The 25994-nt window shown below is 39.0% G+C and overlaps 1 protein-coding gene across 1 annotated transcript in view; it reads left to right on the top strand.

Moving 5' to 3' along the window:
- CTNNA3 (catenin (cadherin-associated protein), alpha 3) overlaps positions 1-25994 on the top strand; it is a 2468838-nt gene that overhangs the window by 16103 nt on the left and 2426741 nt on the right. The window contains exon 2 of the mRNA XM_006835815.1: positions 9340-9532. Coding sequence (XP_006835878.1) covers positions 9340-9532 — 193 coding nt within the window. The remainder of the gene's footprint in view (positions 1-9339; positions 9533-25994) is intronic.

Genomic DNA, 25994 nt, shown 5'->3' with positions numbered 1-25994 from the left:
AGTATTTTACTATGAACTATTAGTTATTGATTTGCCAAAACGATTAGTGCTTGATCTAGGTATAAATAGCAGCTTGAATGTCATTTCTCCTTAGTTTGCTTCACTCAGTATCTCGATTGCTTTTCTCCCCATTAAAAACAAAAACAAAAATCACAAACATTTCTTAGTTGAGAAGAAGAATGTATAGTTAGCATGAGTTTTTTTTTTTTAAACTGAAGACTGCATTTGTCTCCTTTGTTGCTCTGCATAAAACAGGCATCTTTTTATAAGTAATAGTCACATTTGAAATGGCAAAAGCCAAATATCCTAGGGTTAAGAGGTGAACAGTTGAGTTTTTTTAGAAATAGACCAAACCAAGACCAAACCACGGCCATGGAGTGGATTCGACTCATAGCTACTCCTGTATAGGACGAGGTGGAATTGCTCCATAGGGTTGGGTTGCTAAGTGCCATCTAATTGGCTCCGAATCATAGCCATCTGGTATAAAGTTTCCGAGGAGCAGCTGTTGGGTTTGAACTGCTGACCTTGTGTTCAGCAGTCCAGTTTTATCCTAAAGCACCACATGAGGCTGTGCATTTTGATTGGAACAGACACCTCAGCTTGCTCCTGTGGAGGGATTGGTGGGTTTGAATGGCCAACCTTGCAGTTAGCAGTTCAAGGGTAAGCCCACAGTGCCATCTGAGAAATACTGCCTCTAAATGCTGGGGTGCCCTATACTTACTTAGTCAACTCTGTTTTTAGGAGAGGTCATCCAGTCTCATGGTTAAAAAAACCCAACACTATTCTCAAATATCTTGGAAATTCTAGTAACACCAGCAAAACTACCAATATGTGAACAGTTAAAAGGAAAATATGAGCTATAAAAAAACCCAAAACATTCTATGATGGCTATGGGGACTGGGGAGGGAATTATTATTAGGCTAGAGAGTGGTGGTGGTGGTTATGTGTGGTGGAGTTGGTTCCTTGGATGACAGAGCAGGTAATGTGCAACAAGAGGGAGGTTGGCAGAGGAAAGATGAAGGTAACAGAAGACCCAGGGAGGAATGAATGCAAGAGTTAAAATGAATAGCGGTAACTGCTGTTAACTGTTGGTACATGGAGGAGATTGCAATTATTGTAAAGAAGCAGAGTATATGCCTTACTGAATGTAAAACTGCTCGGCAAACCTTCACTCAAGTCACAATAAAAAGTTAAAAAAAGAGTAATGTATCTTGAGCCCTAGTCTTTCTCGTCAACTGCAGAACTGTATGTCAGCCTTCAACTCTGCAACTTTACTGGGCAAACCTAACATGCCTAAAGCTCCTGTTGATTTCACTCTCCCCACACACAGTTTCTCAATTTCCTCATATAAGTAAATATTACTTTCATTTCATTTATGGCTGAGGCCATAAACCATACAATCAGCTTTGCTTCCTCTATTTCTTTAATAACTCATATTAATTTAGCCAGTAATCCCCTGTTGATTCACTTCAGAACATACCCAGAATCCTGCTGCTTCCCATCACTACCCTGGAAGAAGCCACCACTCCTGGAATAAACCTGTGTAGCATCCTCCTACCCGCCTTCCTCTATATTCCCTATGACCCATCCCTGTCCACTCCCCAGTCTCTTCCTCTACCAAGCATCCAGAATAGTCTTTTAAAGTTTAGGGAAGATCATGTTTCTTTCGTGTTCCAAGTCTGTTAAGAGCCCGCAATCACAAGAATAGATTGGAGACTGTTGGCGGTGATTTACCAGGCCTTCATGACTTGGTCCTTGGATGCCAGCCTGGTTTCATCTCTTGCACCCTCCCTGCATTCCATTGTAGGACCATTTGCCTTCCTGCCATTCCTTAAGCACATTTCTCAAGTTCCCAAGTGGGAGACTTTGCACTTGCTGCTTCCTCTCCTCAATATTTAGATGTTTCACTCCTCTGCTTCCTTGTGGTCATCTTACCTAATCAAAGAGAACTTCCCCAATCCCCTTCCATTTCACTCTCGATTCCCTTTCCCTACTGCACTTGCTTCGGAGCATGTCCGCCTGACTTGTTTTCTGTCTCCCAACATTAGAATGAACTTACTGTGATACCCTCCTGGCACAGTGCAGAGACACCATCAGTATTGAGTATACGAATGGTGGAGTCCACGCTTATTTGTTAGTTTGTTTTGAGATGGTAAGTAGTTAGGTAGAAACTGGAAGGAACTAATATTGATATTACTCTCAGCATGTGGTCTTTTACTTGTGCTTAGGCTGATATTTTATTCAGGAGTGATTGTACTCCCTGGTTAGAATATTCAGTTATGGTTGTTTATGTATTTGCCTCGGAGATCTTTCTGTGTTGTTATGCCGTCTGTGTGGCAGGGAGTGCTGGTAGCCTTGGAGAGGGATTGCCCTGTACTTTACCAAGATAGCCCCTCACAGTAACAGCTTATATGATATTATCAGTGGTTGTTCATCTAAGCAAACAGGGCTTCAGACCAGTTTGAACTGGTTCAGTCATGGCTGACAAAATAAAACTAGTACAGATCCTAGTTTTAAAAAAATGTGAGGCGGTCCAGAATGCTAACGAGAACATGAACCAGAATGGGAAAAATTACAGGTCGAAGTCCTAGAATGGGAAACTCAGAAGAGGTGCAGTGAGCCCTTTCAGGAACCTGAGGCATGGCATTGGATTACTGGCAGGACTGTGGGGAGCAACACACATGCAGAGCAGTGGGGTCAGCTGCCATCTGTGAGCTGGCCAGAGGTGTTTCTGACTCAGCCTGTGAAGTGATTGGGTTGCTTTGCAGTGTGCTCTCTGCCTGTGCTTTCTAAGAGGAGATTAACTTTCTAGCAGGACTGCCTTCCACAGTTTTTATTGTTCCAGCTATCGGTCTGGTTTACCCACATTTTGAAAATTGGGGACCATTCTGGCGTTGCTTCATTGGCCATGACTGAACCAAGCTGAATGGATTTGAAGTCCTGTTGACAAATAAATCAGCAAGCCCTGAATTATAGAAAATGATGGTTTTATAATTTTTGTGTAATTTCTGGTGAGAATAAAAAAGACGGTCAGTCTCTGAGGTAGGAGACAAGGAGGGTTGGTGGAAGAAAGCTTCTTTTTCCAGCATCCTGTGTTAGAGGTAACTACTGCTTATAACTACTAACTTTGCTTGTCTTTAAAAAAGTTTTCATATTTAAGCTGCAACCTACATCCTAGTTTTATTTCTCACTCTCAATTTTTTTTCCTACCCTACAGTCATCCAAACATGACCATCTGCTACTCTCAGGAAATAAACTATTTTCCATATCTATCCCTTTGCACCTGGCAGCCTTCACCTGGCTCACCTTGCCCTCTCTCTTCTGGTAGAAAATGATCATCATTAAAGGCTCTTCTTGGAAGTCCTATTTATTGTATTCAGTCTCTTCGGCTCTTCAGCACTTTCTTTGTGCTTATATAAGCAAAACAGTTATTTTGCTTTTTATATTGCAGCTAGTTGTGTATTTCTCTTTTCACCATACTGAAGCTGACTCGTCTTTATTTCTTAAATGCCAAGGGTATTGTGTTGAACAGAATATGTGCTCAGTAAATGTTTATTGGCTTGAGATGAACTCAAAGACGATTGTAGTTGGATTTGGAAGACTATTGTATGTTAATCGAGGGGTATGCATTTTCTGGGTTCAATCTTTCCCAGCCCTTTTGTTAACTCAATAAAGGTTGTTTTTCACAGGACATATGAATAGTTTAAATGATTAATTTGAAGAATGAATTCCCTTTATGAATGATATCTTTCTTCTACATTTAAGAACACTAGCTTTATGTATCTATAGATAATTTATTTTTTTATTTTTCAGAACCCTTCCTAAAATACTTAGCTAATTAATATGGTTTAAATGTGTTATATTTTATTTCACACATTAAAATTAACCCAAGGAAACAAAAGTAGCCCTGAAGGCTCTTGTGAGCTATTAGAGGAAGGTTAAAATTCAGTGTTTCAGCTAATAAACAAGCTAAGAGATAGCGGTTATAAGAGATGACCTTTTAATACCACAATCATGGTTGAATTGAAAAAAGATAGATTGAGCAAGAGCATATACTTGTAGTAATGAAGACTTTACATAGAGTTAGCAATTCTGTTGCATAAGACCTCTTTAAAGTGTTGAAGAGCAAAGATTTGACGGCTAAGCTGCGCCTGACCCAAGCCATGGTATTTTCAGTAATCTCATGTGAAAGTTGGACAGTGAATAAGGAATACTGTAGAAGAATTGATGCATTTGAGTTATGGCCTGGTGTTGGAGAGGAATATTGAAAGTACCATGGACTGCAAAAAAAAAAAAAAAAAAAAAAATTCTGTGTTGGAAAAAGTACAGCCAGAGTGCTCCTTGGAAGCCAGGATGGCCAGACTTTATCTTTCGTACTTTGGACATGTTGTCATGAGGGACCAGTCACTGCAGAAGGATATCATGTTTGGTAAAATGCAGGGTTGGAGAAAAAGAGGAAGATCCCCAACAAGATGGATTGGCACAATGGCGGCAGCAATGGGCTCAGATGTGTCAACAATTGTGAGGTTGGCCCAGGACTGGGCAGTGTTTTGTTCTGTTGTGCATTGGGTCGCTATGAGTCAGAAGTGACTCTATGGCACCTAACAACAACAGCAACAATAAGAAGTCTGGTGTGGAGCTGTAGGATAAACACTGGATTGCTAACTGTAAGGTCGGCAGTTCAAACCCACCACCAGTAGCTCATCAAGAACCCTGTACAGGGTTGCTATGAGTTGGAACCGACTTGCCAGCCCGTAACACACACACATACACAAACACACAGCATCTGAGATGCTAAAGCAATTGTTGTACTTATAGAAAGAAAATCTCAATCTCATGCCGTATCTTGCATTGTTCCTATTGTGGACTGCTGCTGATGCATGTCATTAAGTAGTTACCAACTCATAGCAATCCTGTGCAATGTTTCTGAGGCTATAAATGTTTATGGGAGCAGAAAGCCTCATTTTTCTCCTATGGAGTGGTTGGTGGATTCGAACTGCTGATCTTGAGGTTTAGCAGTCCAATCTGTAACCCACAAGGGTAATGTTGTTGTTGTTGTTAAGTGCCATCGAGTCGGTTCCGACCCATAGCCACCCTGTACAGGGTTTCCGAGGGTGTAAATCCTTACGGGAGTAGAAAGCCTCATCTTTCTTCCGCGGAGCAGCTGGTAGTTTCGAACCGCTGACCTTAAGGTTCGCAGCCCGATTCGTAACCACTACGCTACCAGAGCTCCTTCTGGTTTAGTATTACTCTAAGCCATGACAATTGATTAAGTGGGCTCCTTGTACATATCAATTTATCCAATGTCTTTGGATCATCAGTTTAATTATAAAAGATTTGAAAAAATTTTATTTTTGTTCTCTAAAATTTAATATATGAATATTTCAAGCCATTTCATACACAGGTTTTATGTAATTTTAAACTTGTAGCATTAATGCAGTAAGGAATTTCTCCTTTTCATGTTACTTGAAGCCTCCATTTTAGGATCATTTCAATGAGGAGCTCATTCCTGAATGAAGGTGTGTCCTTGGAGTTTAGCGCAGATTAATAGACAAAAGAAAAGTGAGTAAAGCAAAGCTCTGTAAGTGTCTGCATAGAACTGAAGATTTTCCCCATGCGAGGGACTCCTAAGGTTTGAGAGAGAGAGGAGGGTTGTACCTGTGGCAAAAATAAATAAAGTGAGCAAAACATGAGCTTGCACCTATAATAGGATCATCTTTGTTGTAAGTTTTAATTAATTCGTTTTTTTGTGTGTGAATTTCCTAATCCTTTTATGAGTGTAACTGGTTTTGTACTGAAAAAGAACATGAGAAAGCAGGAATTATTTTACAGCATAACTTGGAGGTTAATTTTACTGTTTACTGCCATTCCTTTAATGCACAGGAGATGTTTTCAAATCGCATATGCACTCTTTCCACCTCACACCCCTACTTTGGTGAAAACATCTGCTAAAGTGAGTTACAGTCAATGTTGGGAGTAGGTTATATCTTTTAGAAGACTTGGGGTAACAAAAAAGATTCAGGTTTTCCTCCTCACCCCCATTCCATACAGAATTGATTGTCAAACCATATTTACTTTCACAATTAACAGGAAGCATTTAAAATATCCCTGAACTTCAGTTCAGTCAATTTAAAGTAGTGATATTGGGCAATTCCAAAGAATACATGGATACAAACAACTTACGCGAGTGAATAGCTTACAAGTTATGAGTGCATTTTTTTTGGTTAGGAGCACAATGTTCTTTTCACATTTCTTACTTTGCTGGCATTTCTTATAAGAAACAAAGCATTTCTGGAATGCTCATTTTAATTTCAAAACCTAGGCTATTCTATGGAAAACATTTCGTGCCAGGAGGATCAGCACAATAGAGGAAGAATGTATAGTGGGAAGTGGCATGAATTGTGCGCTTAAAATACATTCTGAAGGAACATTTTAGACAATAGTACTTCTTCATTTAAAACAAAAGTTTTAAACTAGGTGCTATAATTTGTCTTAATCTGTACAAATATCTTTTAGCTCTTGATATATAAATTAGACAGACAGTAGGGCGATAGATACTTGCTGTTTGGAGTATGTCGAAGCCCATGTAATAAATCAGGCTTATTAGCATCCTTATATAATCATGACAAAGTTGCATTTCCCTCTTCAGCTGCTTGTGAAGCATGTAGAATGCACCTTCATTACAGTTACCCTGGCAGTCTCAAGAGTGAGATACGTTTAGACCTAGAGAGCACAGCTTTGACAAGGATCTCAGAACCAATTTTCTGTATCCATGAGGAGAATGGATTTGAAAATACCCCTTAAGTACCAAATAATATTTGCATTGGAGTCGTGGTGTGGCGCTGTAGGATATGCACTGGATTGCTAACCACAAGGTCGGCAATTCAAACCCACCAGCTGCTCCTCAGAAACCCTATACAGGGTCGTTATGAGTCAGAGCCAACTTGGCAGCCCTTAACAATAACAACAATATTTGTATAATGTTAGCCATTTTACCAAACATTTGATAGTATTTGACCATCACAACCCTCTTACGGGATAAATATTCTCTTATTTTCCAAGAGAAGGAACTAAATCTTGCTACGAAGCACTCTACTCTGGTTTATGAACATAGGAATGAAGCAGATTAACAAAAGACAAGGCGGACAAGTTTAGGAGCACAAGCAAAAAAACTATTTTCATTGACATTATTTTCCTCTATGGATTATACAGCCAAAGCAATGGATTGCTAACTTCAAGGTTGGTGGTTCAAACCCACCAGCCACTCCTTGGAAAACCTATATAATAGGGTTGCTATGAGTCAGAATGACAGACAGCACTTAAAAACAACAACAACTAATATATGGGTTCAGCTGTCCCAGTAAACAACTATCTAATGCACAGCAAACAGAGTCTCTAGGGTCTCAGGAAAGGAAGGGTTATAGTCTGTTTTCAAAATGTCGCACACGCTTGTCAAAAGCCGCTGAGATGACATGTTAGGTTAACTTTCAGTAAGACTTTCAGGTCTTTTAAAGACTGGATAAAAAATAATTTGTTTTTTTTCCCCTTTGATAGGGATTTTCAAGCTTTGCTTGTGAAATGTTATCCAAAATTTGTTCTTGGCACTCAAGGTTTAATTAAGACAAGGCTATTTTTCACAATTTAATTTGGTATGAAGCTATTGTTTCTAAATATAGGTGTTTAATTTTCAGCTCCAAACTGTACCCTTAACATGAGTTTGTTCTCAAAGAAACTCACAAAAGTAATGCATGCTCTTTATTAATATATCCATGCAATTCAAAATTTAGACTTTTAAAGACCCACTCTTCTTCTTACTTTATGCATTGTTTTTGGTATTGTATAATAAAACATATTTTCTGCTTCCATGGAGCTTAAATTTTACTGTTGGATGCATACAAGCAACATATAAACCAGGGGTGGGGAACGTTAATCTTCCAAAATTTGTAACATCATTCATGGCCATACAAAACAATCAAATTAAAAAAAACTAGCCTGTTCTTTTTGGTCAAGCATTTAATTAACTTACCCCTAATATGATGGCTAAGGAGCTCTGGTAGCGTAGTGGTTACGAGTCAGGCTGCCAACCTCATGGTCAGCAGTTCGAAACTACCGGTGGTTTTGTGGGAGAAAGATGAGGCTTTCTGCTCCCATAAAGATTTACAGCCTCGGAAACCCTGTACAGGGTCGCAATGAGTCGGAACCTACTCCACGGGACATAACAACAACAACAATATGATGGCTGGAATGATGATTGCCTTGCCAGGGCCGGAACAAATGATTTTGTGGGCCTTGTAGGGGGTGGGGGGGCTGGGTGTTCACCACAACCTGAACAAATTAAAAAATGTGTCAGGCTCCGTAAATGTTTTGAGGAAAAGCAAAGTAGGATTGGAGAAAAAGAGCAGGATAGAGTGGAAGAGAATGGAGATGGGGCTCCTTAGTGAAGCTTCTGTTGTAGGGACTTTGATCAAGAACCGGCTGCCTGGTTGGTTTGAGAGTCTGAGTGAGTTAGGAGGGGGTAGCACACTAGGTCAGAGTGGTTACAAGGGGCCAGAATACAGCAATTCTGAGTGAGGATTTGGGATACTTCCCTGAATTCGTTTTCGTTGACTGCCCTAATGAAGTACCACAAACTGGGTTATCTAGTAGAACAGAAGTTGTCTCACAGTTCTGGAGGCTTTGTTGTTGTTGTTGTTAAGTGCCATTGAGTCAGTTCGGATTCCTAGCAACCCTGTATAGGGTCTCTAAGGAGCAGCTGGTGAGCTTGAACTGCTTATCTTGTGGTTCAAGCTGACCTTACAATCCAGCACATTAACCCGCAGTGCCACACCAGGACTCCCATGTTGGTGTCTTACTGATGCATTATTTTTTTAATTATAGTTTTACTTTTTAATGTGAATTGATCATTATCTTTACCTCCATTTTAATAAGGATCATGGGCTACAAAGTAATATAACTTTTATCTTTTAATTATCTGATTTCTGGAGATACATAATTTTCTACTTTTCCCAGTTTTGATAGCTTCAAGGTACTATATATATTTTTCCATATAGAGCTTCTATAATTAAAACAGCACACACACACAATTCTGACTTTTGAAGCATTGTTTTTAACAGTGACGCTCCCCAAGATTCAGTCTTTGTGGCACTCTCTGCCTTCCATCTATCCATTCATCCATCTGTAGTTGGGGACTCAGTGGCGGCTGAACATGTTTCCACTGCTGCCTTCTAGCTCAGGGGATAGATTATGTTACTATGAAATACTTCCTCTGGGCCTGGGCTTTGATATCTCAGGACTGTATTCTCAAAGTTTGATGAGTGATTTATATTTTCCCTCTTTTAGGTCACCACACTTGTAAATTGTCCTCAGAACCCTTCCAACAGGAAAAAAGGACGTTCAAAAAGAGCCAGAGTTCTTCTGGCTTCTGTAGAGGAAGCCACCTGGAATTTATTAGACAAAGGAGAGAAGATAGCCCATGAAGCTACAGTTTTAAAGGATGAGCTCACTGCTGCACTTGAGGAAGTTCGCAAAGAAAGTGAGTACTGCACTCTGGTCAGGAGCAGATTGCATATCCTTGGGGTGTTAGTTAGTCAAATTAACTTTGTGTGTGTTTTGTTTTTGTTGGGTTCAGTTGATTAGACTTACATAGAGCTCTGAGGAGCTAGCAATGTGAGGCAGAGTGGTTCATTAGACAGCTCCAAGGCTCAGCATCCCACTCCTGGTTCTTCCCCTTCCTTATTCAGACCCTCCAGGCAACTTCTTACCCCACTAGACCATAGTTTATCTGGAATAAACAAAGAGAAGAGCATATTTTTCATTGGTCATACACTATAATGAGAAATGGCTAATGAAGCTGAAGACATATTTACTCATACATAAATAAAATTAAAAGTTCCTTGTAAGCAGTTGGAGACAGAAGTTGCAGTCTTGACTACCTCAAAAGTACAGATTTTATTTTCTGAAGATTTAGTTTTGCTAAACATTTTTTTTTTTTTTTTTTTTGGTCTCCTTATGACTAATGGTGGAGGAAGAAATTCTGCATAATTTGTGTTGCTTCTGTGTTAACGCTACATAATACAAGTGTATATTTCACCTTTTGATGCATTTATGTATGCAAAACATGAAGCAACTATTCCTCCCACACCCTTTTCTGCTCAACTGGGTTGGATAATTTGTTGCAATGACTACACAGAATTCAAGACACCATACAGTTATGGGGTTATTAGGGAAGTTAATGGGCTACAATTCGTGATCAGGAATGCTCAGCGCCCAGTTGTTCCAGTCAGCTGCTGATAAATGCCCACAGGACACACCGCTTCACTATAAGCCGCAGCCTGAAGGCGCTCAATTCTAGCTTCATGGGGCAGCAAACCTAGCTCCCCCACTTAAGTGCCTGAAGGTACCCCGCTCTACAAGCAAGTTTCCTGCCCAGAGTCACCCAGTTTTATTTGCTCCATGGACTGGGAAGGCCACTGCTTTGTCTGGTGTTGCGGTGTTTGGTTCTGCTGCTGTTGCAACTCCTCTGTTGCTACAGCTTTCTGTCCTTGGGTGGAAGAGGTTCATTGCACAGGGATCTCGGGATCCAAAGGACACACTTGATTCCTGGATCTTCTTATTTGATGTAGTGAGACCCCCTGCTCCTGCATCTGCGATGGCTCATTTTAAAGCCATGTTAGAGTTCCAAAATTTCTCAATTACAATGAGTTCTGTTAACGCCCACAGCTGCGGACAGACACTGTCCTGTCAGCATCATCTCCCTTTTTCTATACTCAAACCCATCAGAAAAAGAATCATACTGTGGGAATTACAAAGACTAAGGCTAGAAGAGACCTATTAAAGAAATCACTATACCACAACTTACTTTTGATAAGCCAATAGTTTCCTCTTGAATATAAATCTCAGCTTCGTTGTTGTTGAATGCTGTCGAGTCAGTTCTGACTCATAATGAACCTGTATAGAATTTCTGAGGAGTAGCTGGTGGGTTTGAACTGATGACCTTGTGGTTTGCAGTCCAGTGCTGATCCTACAGCGCCACACCGGGATTCCATTACAAAAAAGAACCTATCAGTGTCCTTTAATCAATGAAATGATTTTGCTTATATCTACTTGCTGAAAGGGACTATTTGGGGTGGAAAAAGAAACTTGAATTTTTCTGTTCAATTTTGTATAATGATTTATTTTGTTGTGTAGTGCCATCGAGTTGATTCTGACTCATAGTGACCCTTCCCAAGGTTTCTGAGGAGTGACTGGTGGATGTGAACTGCTCATCTTGCACTTCAAAATGACCTTGTGGTCCAGTGCTTATTCTACTGCACCATATAAGGAGCTCTGGTAGCGTAGTGGTTACGAATCAGGCTGCGAACCTTAAGGTCAGCGGTTCGGAACTACCAGCCGCTCCACGGGAGAAAGAAAGATAAGGCTTTCTACTTCCGTAAAGATTTACACCCTCGGAAACCCTGTACAGGGTCGCTATGATTCGGAACCGACTTGACGGCACCTAACATATAATGATTTAGCATGTTTAAATGTCACCTTTCCCCTCTTTACCATAAAGAAAATCCCACCATTGCCATAGAGTTAACTTCAACTCAGAGTATCAGAGTGGAACTGTGTCCCAAAGAGTTTTCAATGGCTTTTTTTTTTTTTAAAGTCGACTGCCAGGCATTTCTCCTAAGGCTCCTCTGGATGGACTCGAATTTCTGGACTTTGTGTCAAATGTCAAGCTCTTAACCAAAGAGAATCAAGAAATCTTTGGTAATTAAATAATTACAATGATATACTAACCCTAGCAAGTGTTTGATACAAGAAAATTATTTGTTGTATGCTAAGGATTTCATAGGATTTCCTTGGACAATATATAGAAAGCATATGGTTGTTGTTAAGTGCCTTCCAGTCAGGTCTAACTCATAGTGACTCTGTATAGGGTTTCCCAGTAGTGACTGGTAGGTTTGAACCGCCTACCTTGTAGTTAGCATAAGACCCATGATAATCTGGAGTAAATTTATCATTCCTCCCTGCTCCTCACTGCCCTGGAATTACCTCTCCTCTATATTCTCTGCCCTGGTATGACTATCTACTTGGTCACCATAGGCTCTTACTCTCGTTCCGCTCTGCTGTCTATTTAATCGTCATAGTTTTCATAAGCTTCTTAGGACTAAAGAATGTAAGCAGTTGGCCATTCTTAGAAGAGAACAGTAATTTCCATGAAATGGCATTTGCTTTTTTATTTCTCTCTAAGTTAAATCAACCTTTTAGCTCAATAACAGTAAATTATTTACAAGAGAAGTCCTCAAAGAGAAATCTATTTAAATTTTAGGATTATGTAGTGTATCTTTCACTGGGCTCTCTGATACTATGTGAAATACACATCCATGGCATATGCTGTATACAAAACAAATGCATTTGGTTAAAGATCACCAAATGTTTTATACTCTGATGCTTTTTGATAAACTGCCCAATTGAACTACTGCCACTAGAGTGTGGGAGGAAAGCAGTGAAACACACATGGTTCTGGAATTTAAGGAATGATGATTGCTTATTCTATGGATACTAGAGATAGTTAGCAGTGTTCTCCCAAACTTGGAAGGAACTTTAGCTCGGTGATTGGGTTAAAGTGTCAGGAACATAGATTTTGACTTTTGAATCTGTATGATATTGAAAACATATTTTAAATGGTTTCCTTCTTTTGTTTCTCTCTTTTTAAAAGGGTTTTGTGAGGTGACATAATAGGAAGAAATAATGAAGAGAACTAAATAGTTTTAAGTATTTTTAACAGTGAAAAAAAATTTGGGGGAGTGGTGGTGGTGGTGGTATGCCATGGAGTCGGTTCCGATTCACAGCGACCCTGTCTAGGGTTTCCGAGGCTGTGAATCTTTACAGCAGCAGAAAGCCTCATCTTTCTCCCACAGAGAAACTGGTTGTTTCAAACTGCTGACCTTGAGGTTAGCAGCCCAACTCGTAACCACTACACTACCAGATCTCCTAGAGTATAATTTTGCTTACATGTTTATTGATTTATTTTCAAGAAGGCTCAATCAGTAGATGACTGCAGACAAATCAGTAATATGATGCTTGACACTTCTCGTCAGGGTGCCTTCTTAAAAAAGCACAAAAAATACCCATTAAAATCAGGGGCTTCTGAGGACATCTGCTGAGCCAGTTAGATTCAACAAATTGAATTTATTACCATTATGATGATGGTGTCATTTTTTTTGCTCACAAAGGGCTCATCTTGATATATTTTCTTGAAGAACATAGGACAATCATGAGGGCTTATGAAGAATGTTTAAAAAAGTTGAAAATTGCTCTGGTGAGAAAAAGGCCAGGAAAGTTGTGCTGAGGAGGTTTTTTTTTTGCTATACGATAATGCACCTGCTCCTTCTTTAATGGTTGTTTATGAGAATTTCCTTGGGAAAACCTGCCTCATCCAACCCACAGCCCCAATCTTACTCCTGCAGATTTCTTTTTGCTCCCCAAATTCAAAGACGATTGAAAAGCAAATTTGAGTCCCTTAAGGATGCCCAATCTGGTTGTTTTGATGTAATGTAAACCAAACAGTCCAGAATTCTTCAGAGAAGGGTTAGAAAGATAATGGAAACACTGCCTTCAGAAGAATATAGACTTAGATGAAGAGTATGTCAAGAAATAGTAGCTTTACATTTTGATATTTTTGTTTAATAATGGCTTCTATGATTTTGTAGCAATACTTTTGGACTTACTCTTGTAGTATGATTTGTGTAGCCTGACTATGGGATTCTGTTTCATTATCTTTAGTGGCTTTAATTCTAGGCTTGAAGAAATAATGTGTCCATTTTGCTTATTTAAAGAACTTGCTTTTGAAAGATGGAACATGAATATTGTAAAGGGTGTTATATAGGTGAACTGTAGAGGTCCAGCAAAGGGTGGTTCCTATTGTAAGCAATTACTATGGACAGGGCCATCTCTAGGGTCAGTGTTGCCCAGTGTGGTAACGGGGCCTTTCACTTCACCACCCATGCCATGGGCTTCCTTTCCCACCAGACCATACAGAACCCTCACTGCTGTTTATTATCAATTTTAACCATAGAATGATGTGTGATAAACATTGTTATAAATTACTTAAATGTAATGTTTCTTAGGTTATATGAATACTAAATAGAAATTGTTTTGGAAAATCTTTCTCCAATGAATTATCAGTTATAACATTATTTAGTAACTGAGTGGAAGCCTTTTTTGATTTTTCTCTTTTTCCTTTAATTATTACTTCATTCTCAAAAACAAGTTGTTGATATATGTGTAAAGTACTACTTATCACCACATTGTAGCAAACATACCAGGAAACTGGACACAATTCAGCCACCATAAGAAGCAGCAACAGCAGAAACAACCATTTGCATGCAGACAAAACCACGTGATGCAAAGTGGCACTGTAATTGGGTAATAATGACAGCTCTGTCCTGAGCACATATAAGCTTGAAAAGTAAATTAGCATTGAGTTTTAGCTTTGTAGATACATTGATACCTGTAAATTAGACTGACAAAAAAGTTTCAGTTTTTATAGCTAACTACAGGTATATTTTCATGAAAAATAATAAATTTTTCCTGAAAGATTACACAAAAATTGTATAGACAGTTATTTTGGTGTCACCCTCTCAGACAGAGTCACCTGGTGTAGTCCACACCCCCTGTATCTCCCTAGTGACACCAATGCTTAGCACTAATGATCTTACGGAGTGCTGGTGTGGCATTGTGGGTTAATGCGCTGGACTACAAAGTTGGTGGTTCAAGCCCACTAGCTGTTCCTAGGAAGCCCTATAGAGGGTCTTTATGGTCCGGAACCGACTTGATGGTACTACTCAATAACAACAACAATGATCTTATCGTTTCCCCTTATACTTGACATTTATACATGCCATATAAATGTAGCTCTCAAACAGTATACTTTCTCCTTATTTCAGGCGACAAGTCCTTCCTAGTTACTGCCTGCTTTTGGTTATTGTCAAGGATCTCCAAAGAGCTGTTTTTGTCTGTATTTATGAGAGCACATATGATCCTCTACAGTTACCAGAACTGGAAGTTAGCACCTCCCTTCCTGCCATTTAGCCCTTTTTAAGTGTATAATTCAGTGACATTTATTACATTCACCATGTTGTGCAACATCATCACTTTTCAAAAATTTTCCTCACTCAAAATAGAAACTTCGTTGGTTGGTTGGTTGGTTATGTGCTGCGGAGTTGGTGCCGATTCATAGTGACCCTGTGTAGGGTTTCCAAGCTTGTAAATCTTTACAGAAGCATAAAACCCCATCTTTCTCCTTCAAAGTGACTGGTAGTTTCGAACTGCTGACCTTGAGGTTAGCAGTCCGACTTGTAACCACTATGCTACCAGAGCTCCTTAAATAAAAACCTAGTATCATTTAAACACGAATTTTACATTTCCCCTTACTCCAGTTCCTGGTTTGTTGTTGTTTCTAAGTGCTGTTGAGTGGATTCTGCCTCATAGCGTACCTGTATAGGATTTCTGAGGAGTGGCTGGTGGGTTTGAATCACCACCTTCTGGTTCACATTGACCTTGAGACCCAGTGCTTATACCACAGTGAGTACCACAGTAAACTCTATGGCACTTCCTTGGTGCTTCCTCTAATAAACTTCCTGGGTCATCTTCTCTCCTTTGTCTAACAAGGACAACAACAACAATGGTACTGTAGGATAAGCTCTGGATGGCTGACTTCAATGCTGACAATTCAAACCCACTAACCGCTCCTCAGAAATCCTATACAGGGTCGCTGTTAGTTGGAACCAACTTGATGGCACTTACCAACAACACCAAGTTTATGCATTTGCCTAATTTGTTCATATACATGAGATGGTACAATATTTGCCCTTTTATGTCTGACTTATTTTGCTCAGCGTAAATCAGAACTTTGTCTTTATAGCTGAATATGATTTTATTGTATGATTGTACCACATTTTATTGATATACCCCATTCTCATCATCATGGTCAACTCTATTTTGAGGAGGCAGCTCTTTCCCCAGTTGCATTTTAAATGCCTTCCAACCTGAGGGGTTCATCTTCTGGCACTGTATTTGACAATCTTCTGATACTTTTCATAATGTTTTCATCTTCCGACACTCTGTCTGACAATGTTCCAATGCTATTCATAAGGTTTCCAGTGTCTAAACCTTCAGATGTAGTCTGCCTTTCCTGCTTTCTAGTCTGTCTTAGTCAGGAAGTTCCGCCGAAACCTGTCTACCATGGGTGTTTCTGCTGGTATTTGAAATATTGGTGGCATAGCTTCTAGCAGCAGAGCAACACACAAGTCACCACAGCAACACAAACTGATAGACAAGGGGTGGTAGCTTGTCCTTTCCCAGCTAATTGTTTTTCTTTAACAAAATAATTAAAATGTTTATTGGAATGCTTTAATGGGGCAGGCTCTATTATTTGTGTTAGGCTAACAGAAGTGGGGTCCTGGTGTGATGTTTTGGGTTAATGCGCTGGACTGTAAGGTCAGTTTGAACTGCAGGAGTAGCAGTTCAAGTTCACTAGCTGCTCCTTGGAAACCCTATACAAGTTACTATGTGTTGGAACCGATTTGGAGGCACTTCACGAAACAATAACAGAAGTGAACTAGACATACGATGCTTGCCCTCATGGAGCTGACTAGTATTCTAGCAGGGAAAATAGACTAAGCATGTAAACCTGAGACTCACTTTTAATTCTTAAAGGGCATCAGATTTACTTGTCTTTGTTTCTGTGTTGTTAAGTGCCATCGAGTTGGTTTCGACACATAGCGACCCTGTATAAGGTTTCCGAGGAGCAACTAGTGAGTTTGAACCACCGACCTTGTGGTTCAAACTGACCTTAAAGCTCTGCACTTATCCTACAATGCCACACTTGTCCTTAGGAACATTTAAAAATAACATTAGTATATGATAGTTCTCTCTGGAAAACATTAAATTCTTTACGTTAAAATAAAAAACGTTTTTGTATCCTAACTGTAATCCAATAAATGTGAAGGTATTTGTTTCTTAATGGAGAGGGGATAATTAAGTTGAGATCTCAAGTATGTTCTCGGAAGAATGAAGGTACAACTCTTTTGAATACAGCCCAGACAAGTCAGGGCGTGTGCACAGGTGGAGCACGGCCATAGTCAAGCCCCCTTCCCCCTATTCTTTGGTGTGAATTTTCTGAAACTGGCATGTGCAGTCTGACATCTGTGGTATTGGCAGTTATGCCTACCAGAGCTAGCAATTAGAAACGTGCCCTGTAGTCTTCATATGCATGGATGTCAGGTGGGAGAGGACTTGCAAATTTGTTGGAAGCCTGCCACTGTTAAAATTCTTCCCGTCTATTTTTAATTGTAGAACTCCACTAAGGCCATCTCAAGCCAGTTGGAAAGCAAGGAAGATTAATGAGGAGTTCTTGACTCTTTCAGGGCCTTTCTAAGTATAGCTCTCCTTCCCAAAAATGAGTCTATGGTATTTTATATTATAAGAAATCTATGCCATCTCGTCTGCAAATGCAGGAGAATGCCAGCTGCATGTTGGTAAAGGTTAGGATTGTAGCAGCAGGTGACTTGCCCCAGTTTGTTTGGTTCTTGTGTGTTTCACAAGAACCAAAGAATGGGGCAGGTGATGTGGTTGGAAGCTGGGGGACTCTCCTTCCCTGCTGAGAAACAAACCTTTCTGTTAAAAATGTACATACTCATGTGCATAATACATGCCTTCACATTATAAGTACGTCTTGTTTTTCTATTTAGCTTTCTTTCTACATTGCCATAGTTCTTATACATTTTCATGAGTTGCCGACACCAGATTTAAAGATTTTTTTTTTCCCAACCAGGAATTAAGAACCAAGACTTACTATCATCCATATTAGTCAGTGAAAATGATTGCTTCTAGAAATGATTATTCCTGGAAAATGGTATCCTGGAAATGTGATTAATCTTCCTATTGGCTAACTTATTTAAACAACAAATGCCATTATAAGATTTCCAATACTGAACATTAAAAATGTTTAACAATGTTTTTTTTTTTTTTTTTGGCGGGGGCGGGTACAGAGGAACTGTATTCTAATGATAACAGAGATTTTTAAAACAATTGAATCGTGTCTGTTTTGGAGCACCTGTGTTGACCTGCGTTCCAAAAGTACATCTTTTTAAACTCAGTTGTATTTCATTTTTAGTTGTAAAGGAGAGGAGTGGTGCAATCTTAGTTAATGAGTGCTTAGTTACAGGTCAGCTCCACCCACTCTGTTCAACAACATTGTGGTTAGGACTTAGATAAAATGATTGGTATTTACCACGAACCACTCATAGTCTATATACGGTTTCAAAGACAACAGCTGCTGTCCCCCACATCTATCTGTGGCTATGTTGATGTTGTATGCATTTAACTGTTATCATGTCACAAGAGTGTTCTTAGGTAAGCATTAAGTCACAGAAACAGTAGTCCTTTTCAACCAAATGTGCTTCAGAAGAGGCAATTCATTCTTCATTTGAAATGTCATGACAAAATCTCATGTCAACACATTTTAACATTTATACATGGTGTCTTGTAGCTGGTAGACTGTTTATGGAAACACTTTCATTGAAGACTAATGGAGCTAATTATTTGCACTGCATGTAAATTACTAATTGCTGAAAAACATGGTATCTCAGTGTTCACTTAAAAAATCGGTAGCAGTCTTTACTTGCAGTGCATTTGATTTACTCAGCAAACTTCAGTGTCATCTGTGTTGATGTGTTGTGTGGGATACTGGGAAGTACACTTGCGTGTGTATTCACCCATCCACATTTCCACTCACTTGATATCCTGGATCTATGACATATAGACAGGCTGATTTGAGAACTAACAGAAATGTAAATTTTGAGAGTATGAGAAATTCTGTAAGCCACATCCGATTTACTTTGATGTATAATTCAAAGGTAAGAGCAAAGGTTTAATGCATGTTAACAAGTTGATTTGTAAGTGATGAGTCTCAGAAGCTAAAATGTCGTGTGGAATCTTGACTGGGAAAGAGTCTGAGATCAAAGGTGTGATTCATGTATTAGCCAAGGTTTTGCTCTCTGCCACAGCCAGAGAGCTGAAACCTTTCTGTCAGTCACACCATGAGTATGTGCAAAGGTAACACAGTAAGTGCAGTGCTGAAGTGATCTAAAAGTCACGTTCTCGTACGGTGGGTTTGAACATTATCGCTTTGTTGCACATTCTAGTGCTCAAGAGTACATTGTGCTGATGGCAGTTTCTCCTTTAGAATTTCTGTCCTTGACTCTTTCTTTTGCTTCAAAGGAAGCAGTGCTCCCCTTTCCCCCTAAGAATAAATCTTTCTAATCATTCCCTGGATCCTAGATAAGTTCTTCTCTTCTCTGGAAAGACTTTAATTATACAATTATTATTATTTTGGGGGCATGTTCATTAATCTCCCTTTTAGTGGTTTTCTTCCCTTCACACATATTAGCTTTTTCTTACTTGTTGATAGGCATCTAGTCAATAGAAAAACATTTCCTTTTAGTTTACGTTCTTCTTAAGCCCTAGTCCTGTTTTACCGGTTCCATTCTATTGCCTCGGCCTCTATATTGCTAAATCCAATTAGTTTTGCACAGTTCCGATTGTTGTCAACAACTCTGCTGTGTTTGGAACTCATTTATGCACCTTGAAACGATTTTCCTTTATGTTAGTATATTATCACTAAATACTTCCACTATCTTTCTACACCCTCCTTTTCTTTATTCTGTTAACTTCTTCTTGCCTTCTCTGATTAAAAAAAAAACCTTCTTGTTCATTCTGAAAAAAAATATGCCAAACATTTGCTATTTCAACAATTTTGACACGTACAATTTAGTGACGTGAAAGACATTCACCATCTTGTGAAACTGGCACCACTGTCTGTTTCTAGAATTTTCCATCAGTCTTCACAGAAACTCAGTACCCCTTAACCTATTCACCCAATTCCACCCCCATTCCTTCTTACTCACCCTTGGTGTTTTTATTGTTGTTGGGTACCATCAAATCAATTTTCAACTTATAGTGTCAGCATGTGACAGAGTAGAATTACCCCGTAGGATTAAAAATAGAGTCATTTGTTTTATTTTGTTTGTTATTATTGAGAATACACACAGCAGAACATACAACAATTCAACTGTTTGTACATGGACAGTTTGTAGCAACACTGGCTGTATTTTTCGAGTTGTACAACTATCCCCACCCTCATTTTCCAGGTTGTTCCTCCCCAACTAACATAAACTCTCTGCCCTCTAAGTTTTCTATCTAGTTTTTTTGAGTTGCTGTTGTTAATTTTATTCCATATAGATAAATTTTATAAGAGCACAATACTCAAGACAGACATTTTTTTACGTGAGCCACTTCCTCCAATCATTACTGAATATTTTAACAAAGATCCTATAGAAGATTTCTGATCAAAAGTGAAGAAATGAAGAACAGAATTTCAGATTCTGATGGACTTCAGACTTTCTGGAGTCTTCTTAAAAGCAAACAGCAGTTTAGCTTAACTGGTAAAGAATGTCTAAAAATGATTTTTCTTAAGACTTAGACCAGATCCTCTCTGTTTTCTCTCCCTTCCTAGGAAAGTTTTTATTTTACTGTAACTTTTTATTGTGAATTTAATGAAAGTTTCCAGAGTAGAGCATCAGTTTTATGTTTAATAATCCATGTACAGTTTGTTTCATCTCATTGATTACAATCCCTTCACCGTAACATCACTTATCCTACTTACTCTTATGTTTTCTGCTTCCATTCCTTCTTTCCTATCCTTCTGAGTTTTGTCTTGATATAAATTCTGCCCTTCTTTTGTCTCAGGTGGTTGAATGTATACCTCGCTAGTGTTATTGTTCCCCCTGTAGACCTGTTGTTTGGCTGAAAATTGAGCCATCACGGTGAGTTCAGTTCCAGACCTTTAGGATGACTAAGGGCCGTTGTCTTGGGGGTTCCACCAGTCTCTATCTGATCAATGAGTCTGGTTTCTTTTATGATTTTGAGTTTTGGACATACATTCTAATGTGATTTTCTTCAGAGCAGTTGGTAGTGGAGCCAGGCACTATCTGGTTCTTCTGGTCTCAGGATCGTGGAGACTGATGGTTGTGTGGTTCATTACTCCATTGGACTAATTGCTTCAATGTGTCTTTGATTTGTAATACTCTTCTTTCCACTCATCAGGGAGAGACCAATAGTTGCACCTTAGAAGACCCCAGTCACTACTTACTAAATTAATATGTAGAATACTGTCTTGGTGGACTATTATGCCAGGTGACTTTGGTATACCCTAATAGTGCAGTCTGAGCCCATTCCCTCAATGTGTTTGCTTATGTGTAAGAGTTTCCATAACTGTGTCCCTTGAATGCTCCACCACAGTCATGGATATATTTGAAGCAAAGGTAAATACGCATGTGCAGATATCCTCTGTCAAACCTATATATATTTGTGAGTGTGCTCCTACCCTCCACCCGCCACCCATTCAGTCTACATGTTTATTCACGCACCTACTTGTAGACCACTGTTCTTGATTGTGGGATTGTATTCAATAACAGTATTTACTTCTGTTGCCTTTAGACTCTTCTTCGTGTCTTTCTCTACCGCTATCATTTTTTGCCAACCTCTCTCTTATTGTATATTGCCTTCCTCTTCATCCGAGTAACATGTGTATTAATTTCATCTCAACTTTAAAGCAGTCCATTTTGTCATGAAATCTATTTGACTTCCTCTCCATTTGGAAAGTCTATAATTATACTATTCTCTCATTTTGCTTTTTAATTGTCTCAGTTAAAACTTGCTATCTCTCGTTCCTTATTCTTAGTATTGTAAATTTGTTTTACTTTGGCTATTTCTATGTCTGGTTGACTTGGTGTTGTTGTCATATATGTTAATCTCTGGTTGTTGTCTACTGTTGTTAGTTCGCTTTCCAGAGAATTCCTGTTAGTATTTGTTGTAAGGTTAGTCTGCTTTGTCCAAATTCCTTTGATTTCTGTTTGTCTAGAAATGCCCTAAATCCACTGTCATATTTGAGGAACTGTTTTGCTGGTTATGTGATTCTTGGTTGCAATTATTTTTCTCCCAGAATTTTAGATATATCATCCCATTTTCTTTATGCCACTGTGCTTTCTGTGGAGAAATCAGAGCTTAGTCTTATTGGTTTGCCTTCTAGGTAACTTTTCATTTTTACTGAGCTGTTTTCAGGATTCTTTCCTTGTCTTTGGTTTTGGAAAGTTTAATTATGACATGCCTTGATGATTTCTTTTAGGTTCTATCCTGTTTGGAGTATGTTGAACTTCTTGAATGCATACTTTCTTGTCTTTCATGATGTTGGGGAAGTATTTATTTCAACAACCCTTTATTTTTTGTTTTGTTTTGGTTCTTCCGTGCTGGAATTCTGATCACAGAATTACTCCATACATTATTCCTCTTGGTAGTATCTTACAGAATTCTTAGGTTTTTGACTTAGGCTGAAAATTCTAGAGAAACAAAACCAGTGAGGCTTATATATGTATGTAGAGATATTTCATAGGTTTCCCATCTATTTCACTCCAGGGACACTCTACCTTTGTAGCCATTCAGTCTATTCTGATTACTACTATGACTTTAAGGAGATGCATTGTAGGATAAATACTCAACTGCCATGTTGGTTTGAACCTCAAGGTTGGTAGTTGCTTCTTGGAAACCCTATCCAGGATTGCTATGAGTCAGAACCAACTAGATGGTACTTAACAGCAACATCAGCAATAATGTAGTGGATGACAACCTGGGCTGCTACCCACAAGGTCAGCAGTTCTAATCACCCAGTCACTCTGCAGGAGTGTTGCTCACTGTTGTGGTCAAAGGTATGTCCTCTGGTACTCTGTGTGTGGGTCTATGGGTCTAGTCTGATAAATCCACTCCAACATGCCAATTTACCTAAGCCTTTGGATACCATCTTTTATTGTATGCTAGGACAGGTATGATACTTCACCTTGATATATTGTAGGCCTATGCAATCAATGCTTCTGTTAACCAACCAAATAAATTCCTAGATCCTCTCCTAACCTCTTAAGCTACAACACTGAATGAAGACTCTGTGCTTAATGGGTCCATATCAATACACTTAGACGGATCCAACTTTATGTTCCTTGCACCACCATTCTCCAAACCCTCAGCAGCCACCCCCACACATATTCTTCAGGTTTCTGTTTGTACATACTAGAAAAATCAAGCAGTTCTTTTGTAATGTAGCATACTTCTTCTTGTGTTACAATTTGTAATTCACCTTCGGGGGCATTGTTGTTGTTGTTAGGTGCTGTCAAGTTGGTTACAACTCATAGTGACCCTGTGCACAACAGAACGAAACACTGCCCTGTCCTGCACCGTCCTCACAATTTCTGGTACTCTTGAGCCTATTGCTGCTGCCACTGTGTCAGTCCATCTCATTGGAGGTCCTCCTCTTTTGTAATGACCTTCCACTTCACCTAAGCATGATGTCCTTCTTCAGGGACAGGCCCCTCCTGATAACATGTCGAAAGTATGAGCGATAAAGTCTTGCCATCTTGGCTTCTAAGGGTCCTTCTGGCTGTATTTCTTCCAACACAGATTTGTATGTTTTTCTGGAAGTCCATGGTATATTCAATATTCTTTTGAAACACCACAGTTCAAATACATCAATTCTTTTACCATCTGCTTTTCTTATTGTCTAACTTTTATGTGCATATAAAACAACTGAAAATGTTATGGTGTGGTGCACCTTAATTCTCAAACTGATATCTTTGCTCTTCAACACTTTAAAGAGGTGTTGTGCAGCAGATTTGACTAATTCAATGCATTGTTTATTTTCTTGGCTGCTTCTTCCATGAGTACTGATTGTGGATCCAAGCAAAATGAAGTATTTAACAATGTCAGTCTTTTCTTTACTTATCATTATGTTATCTATTAGTCCAGTTGTGAGGATTTTTTGTTTTCTTTACACTGAGGTGCAATCCATAGTGAAGACTGTAGTCTTTGATTTTTATCAGTATATATTTTAAGTCCTCTTTTGCTTTCCACATTCCAGCAAGCAAGGTTTTATTATCGCAAGTTGTTAATAAATCTTCCTCCAATCCTGATGCCACATTCCTCTTTACTGAATCCAATTTCTTGGATTATTTGCTCAGCATACAGATTGAATAAATATTGTGAAAGGATACAAATTTTGATGCACAGCTTTCCAGATTTTAAACCATTCAGTATCCCCTTGTTTTGTTCTAACAACTGTTTCTTGGTCTATGTACGGCTTCCTTACGAGTACTGTTAAGTATTATGGAATACTCATTATAGACAATATTTTCCATAGTTTGTCATGATCAGTACAGTCAAAAGCCTTGGCATAGTTAATGAAACACAAATAGACTTCTTTCTGTTGTTCTCTGCTTTCAACCAAGATCCGTCTGACATCAGCAATGATATCCCTGGCTCCATGTCCTCTTCTGAATCTGACTTGAATTTCTGGCAGTTCTTTATCAATGTGCTATTGCAGTACATTTTAATTTTTAAATTGTTTTCAGCAAAATTTTACTGCATGTGGTATTAATGATATTGTTTTTCATTTCTGAATTCTATTTGGTTGCCTTTCATTGGAAGGGGCACAAATATAAATGTCTCCCAATCAGTTGGCCAGGTAGCTGTCTTTCAAATTTGTTGGTATAGATGAGTGAGTGTCTCCAGTACTGCATCAGTTTGTTGGAATGCTTCCATTGATATTCTGTCAATTCCTGGAGCCTGTTTTTTACTAATGCCTTTAGTGCAGTTTAAACTTCTTCCTTCATTACCATAGGTTTTTGATTATATGCTACTTGTTAAAGTGATTGGACATTGAGCATTTCTTTTTAGTAGAGTGACTCTGTGTATTCATTCTATCTTCTTTTGATGTTTTATGCATCATTCAATATTTTGTCCATAGAGTCCTTTAATATTGCAAGTTGAGGCTTGTGTTTCTTGGAAATATTTAGCAGTGTTTTATAAGGCCTCTGCCTTAGGTGATGCCCCAGACAATCCCTCAGGTGCTGCCTCAGGCAATATCTTAGACAATGACTCACCAGTCACATCTGGACTAATCTCACCACCATAGACTAAGAGGGATGGCTCTGTTGGCAAAAGTGACTCAACAGAATTTAGGGGCCCACTGTCCCCAGCTTCCTAATTATCATATGTCACTGCCGCATGTTTCAGGGTCCCGGTTCTTCCCAATCTGTGTCGTCACTATCACACCAGACACCATCTGAGTTTGGAAATTCATCTGGTGTTTGTTGTAATTAAACCACTCCTACAGTAAGACTCTGTGTTTGTTTTTTGACACTATCAGGAGCTCTGGTAGTATAGTGGTTATGAATCAGGCTGTGAACCGCAAGGTCAGCTGTTCGAAACTACCAGCTGTTCCGCGGGACAAAGATGAGGCTTTCTTCTCCTGTAAAGATTTACAGCCTCGGAAACCCTGTATAGGGTAGCTAGGAGTCGGAATCGACTCAACGGCACTTAACAACAATAACTATAAGAACTAAGGCTTTCTTTCATGGCACAAGTGGAAACTTAGAAGTCTTAAGCTGTGACTTCTTAGCCCTGAGCTTATTCCTTTCCTTTACTACCTGATCTGTTGTAAACAGGAGTAATCCACCAGCTTCTCTATACGTCTCATCCTGACAAAACTGCAGGAAAGTATCAAACACATTATCACCCAGAGCCTCGATTCTCTCCCATCTCTTCGTGGTTATAATTTGCTTATTAATATTTCCACCTCTCTCCATCAATTAGCAGCACACTTTCTCTCTTTACTAGCAGAGGCAGAGCTATCGGTGTGTTTAAAATTAGACGTGAGAACCAATTTAGAAAACTCACTCTTATGATTTTGTTTCTCTCGAATCACGCTTGGTACTAAATGTTTTAAGTTGGGTTCTCTAGAGAAACAAAACCATTGAAACTTATATATATATATGTATGAAGAAAAGTTTACATCAAGGAAATGGCTCACACAATTGTGTTGTTGTTGTTGTTGTTAACTGCCA

Source organism: Chrysochloris asiatica, unplaced genomic scaffold (genome assembly GCF_000296735.1).
Source record: "Chrysochloris asiatica unplaced genomic scaffold, ChrAsi1.0 scaffold00020, whole genome shotgun sequence".
Taxonomy (NCBI): domain Eukaryota; kingdom Metazoa; phylum Chordata; class Mammalia; order Afrosoricida; family Chrysochloridae; genus Chrysochloris; species Chrysochloris asiatica.
Note: the sequence above shows the minus strand (reverse complement) of the source record. Positions and strands in the feature narration are given on the sequence as shown.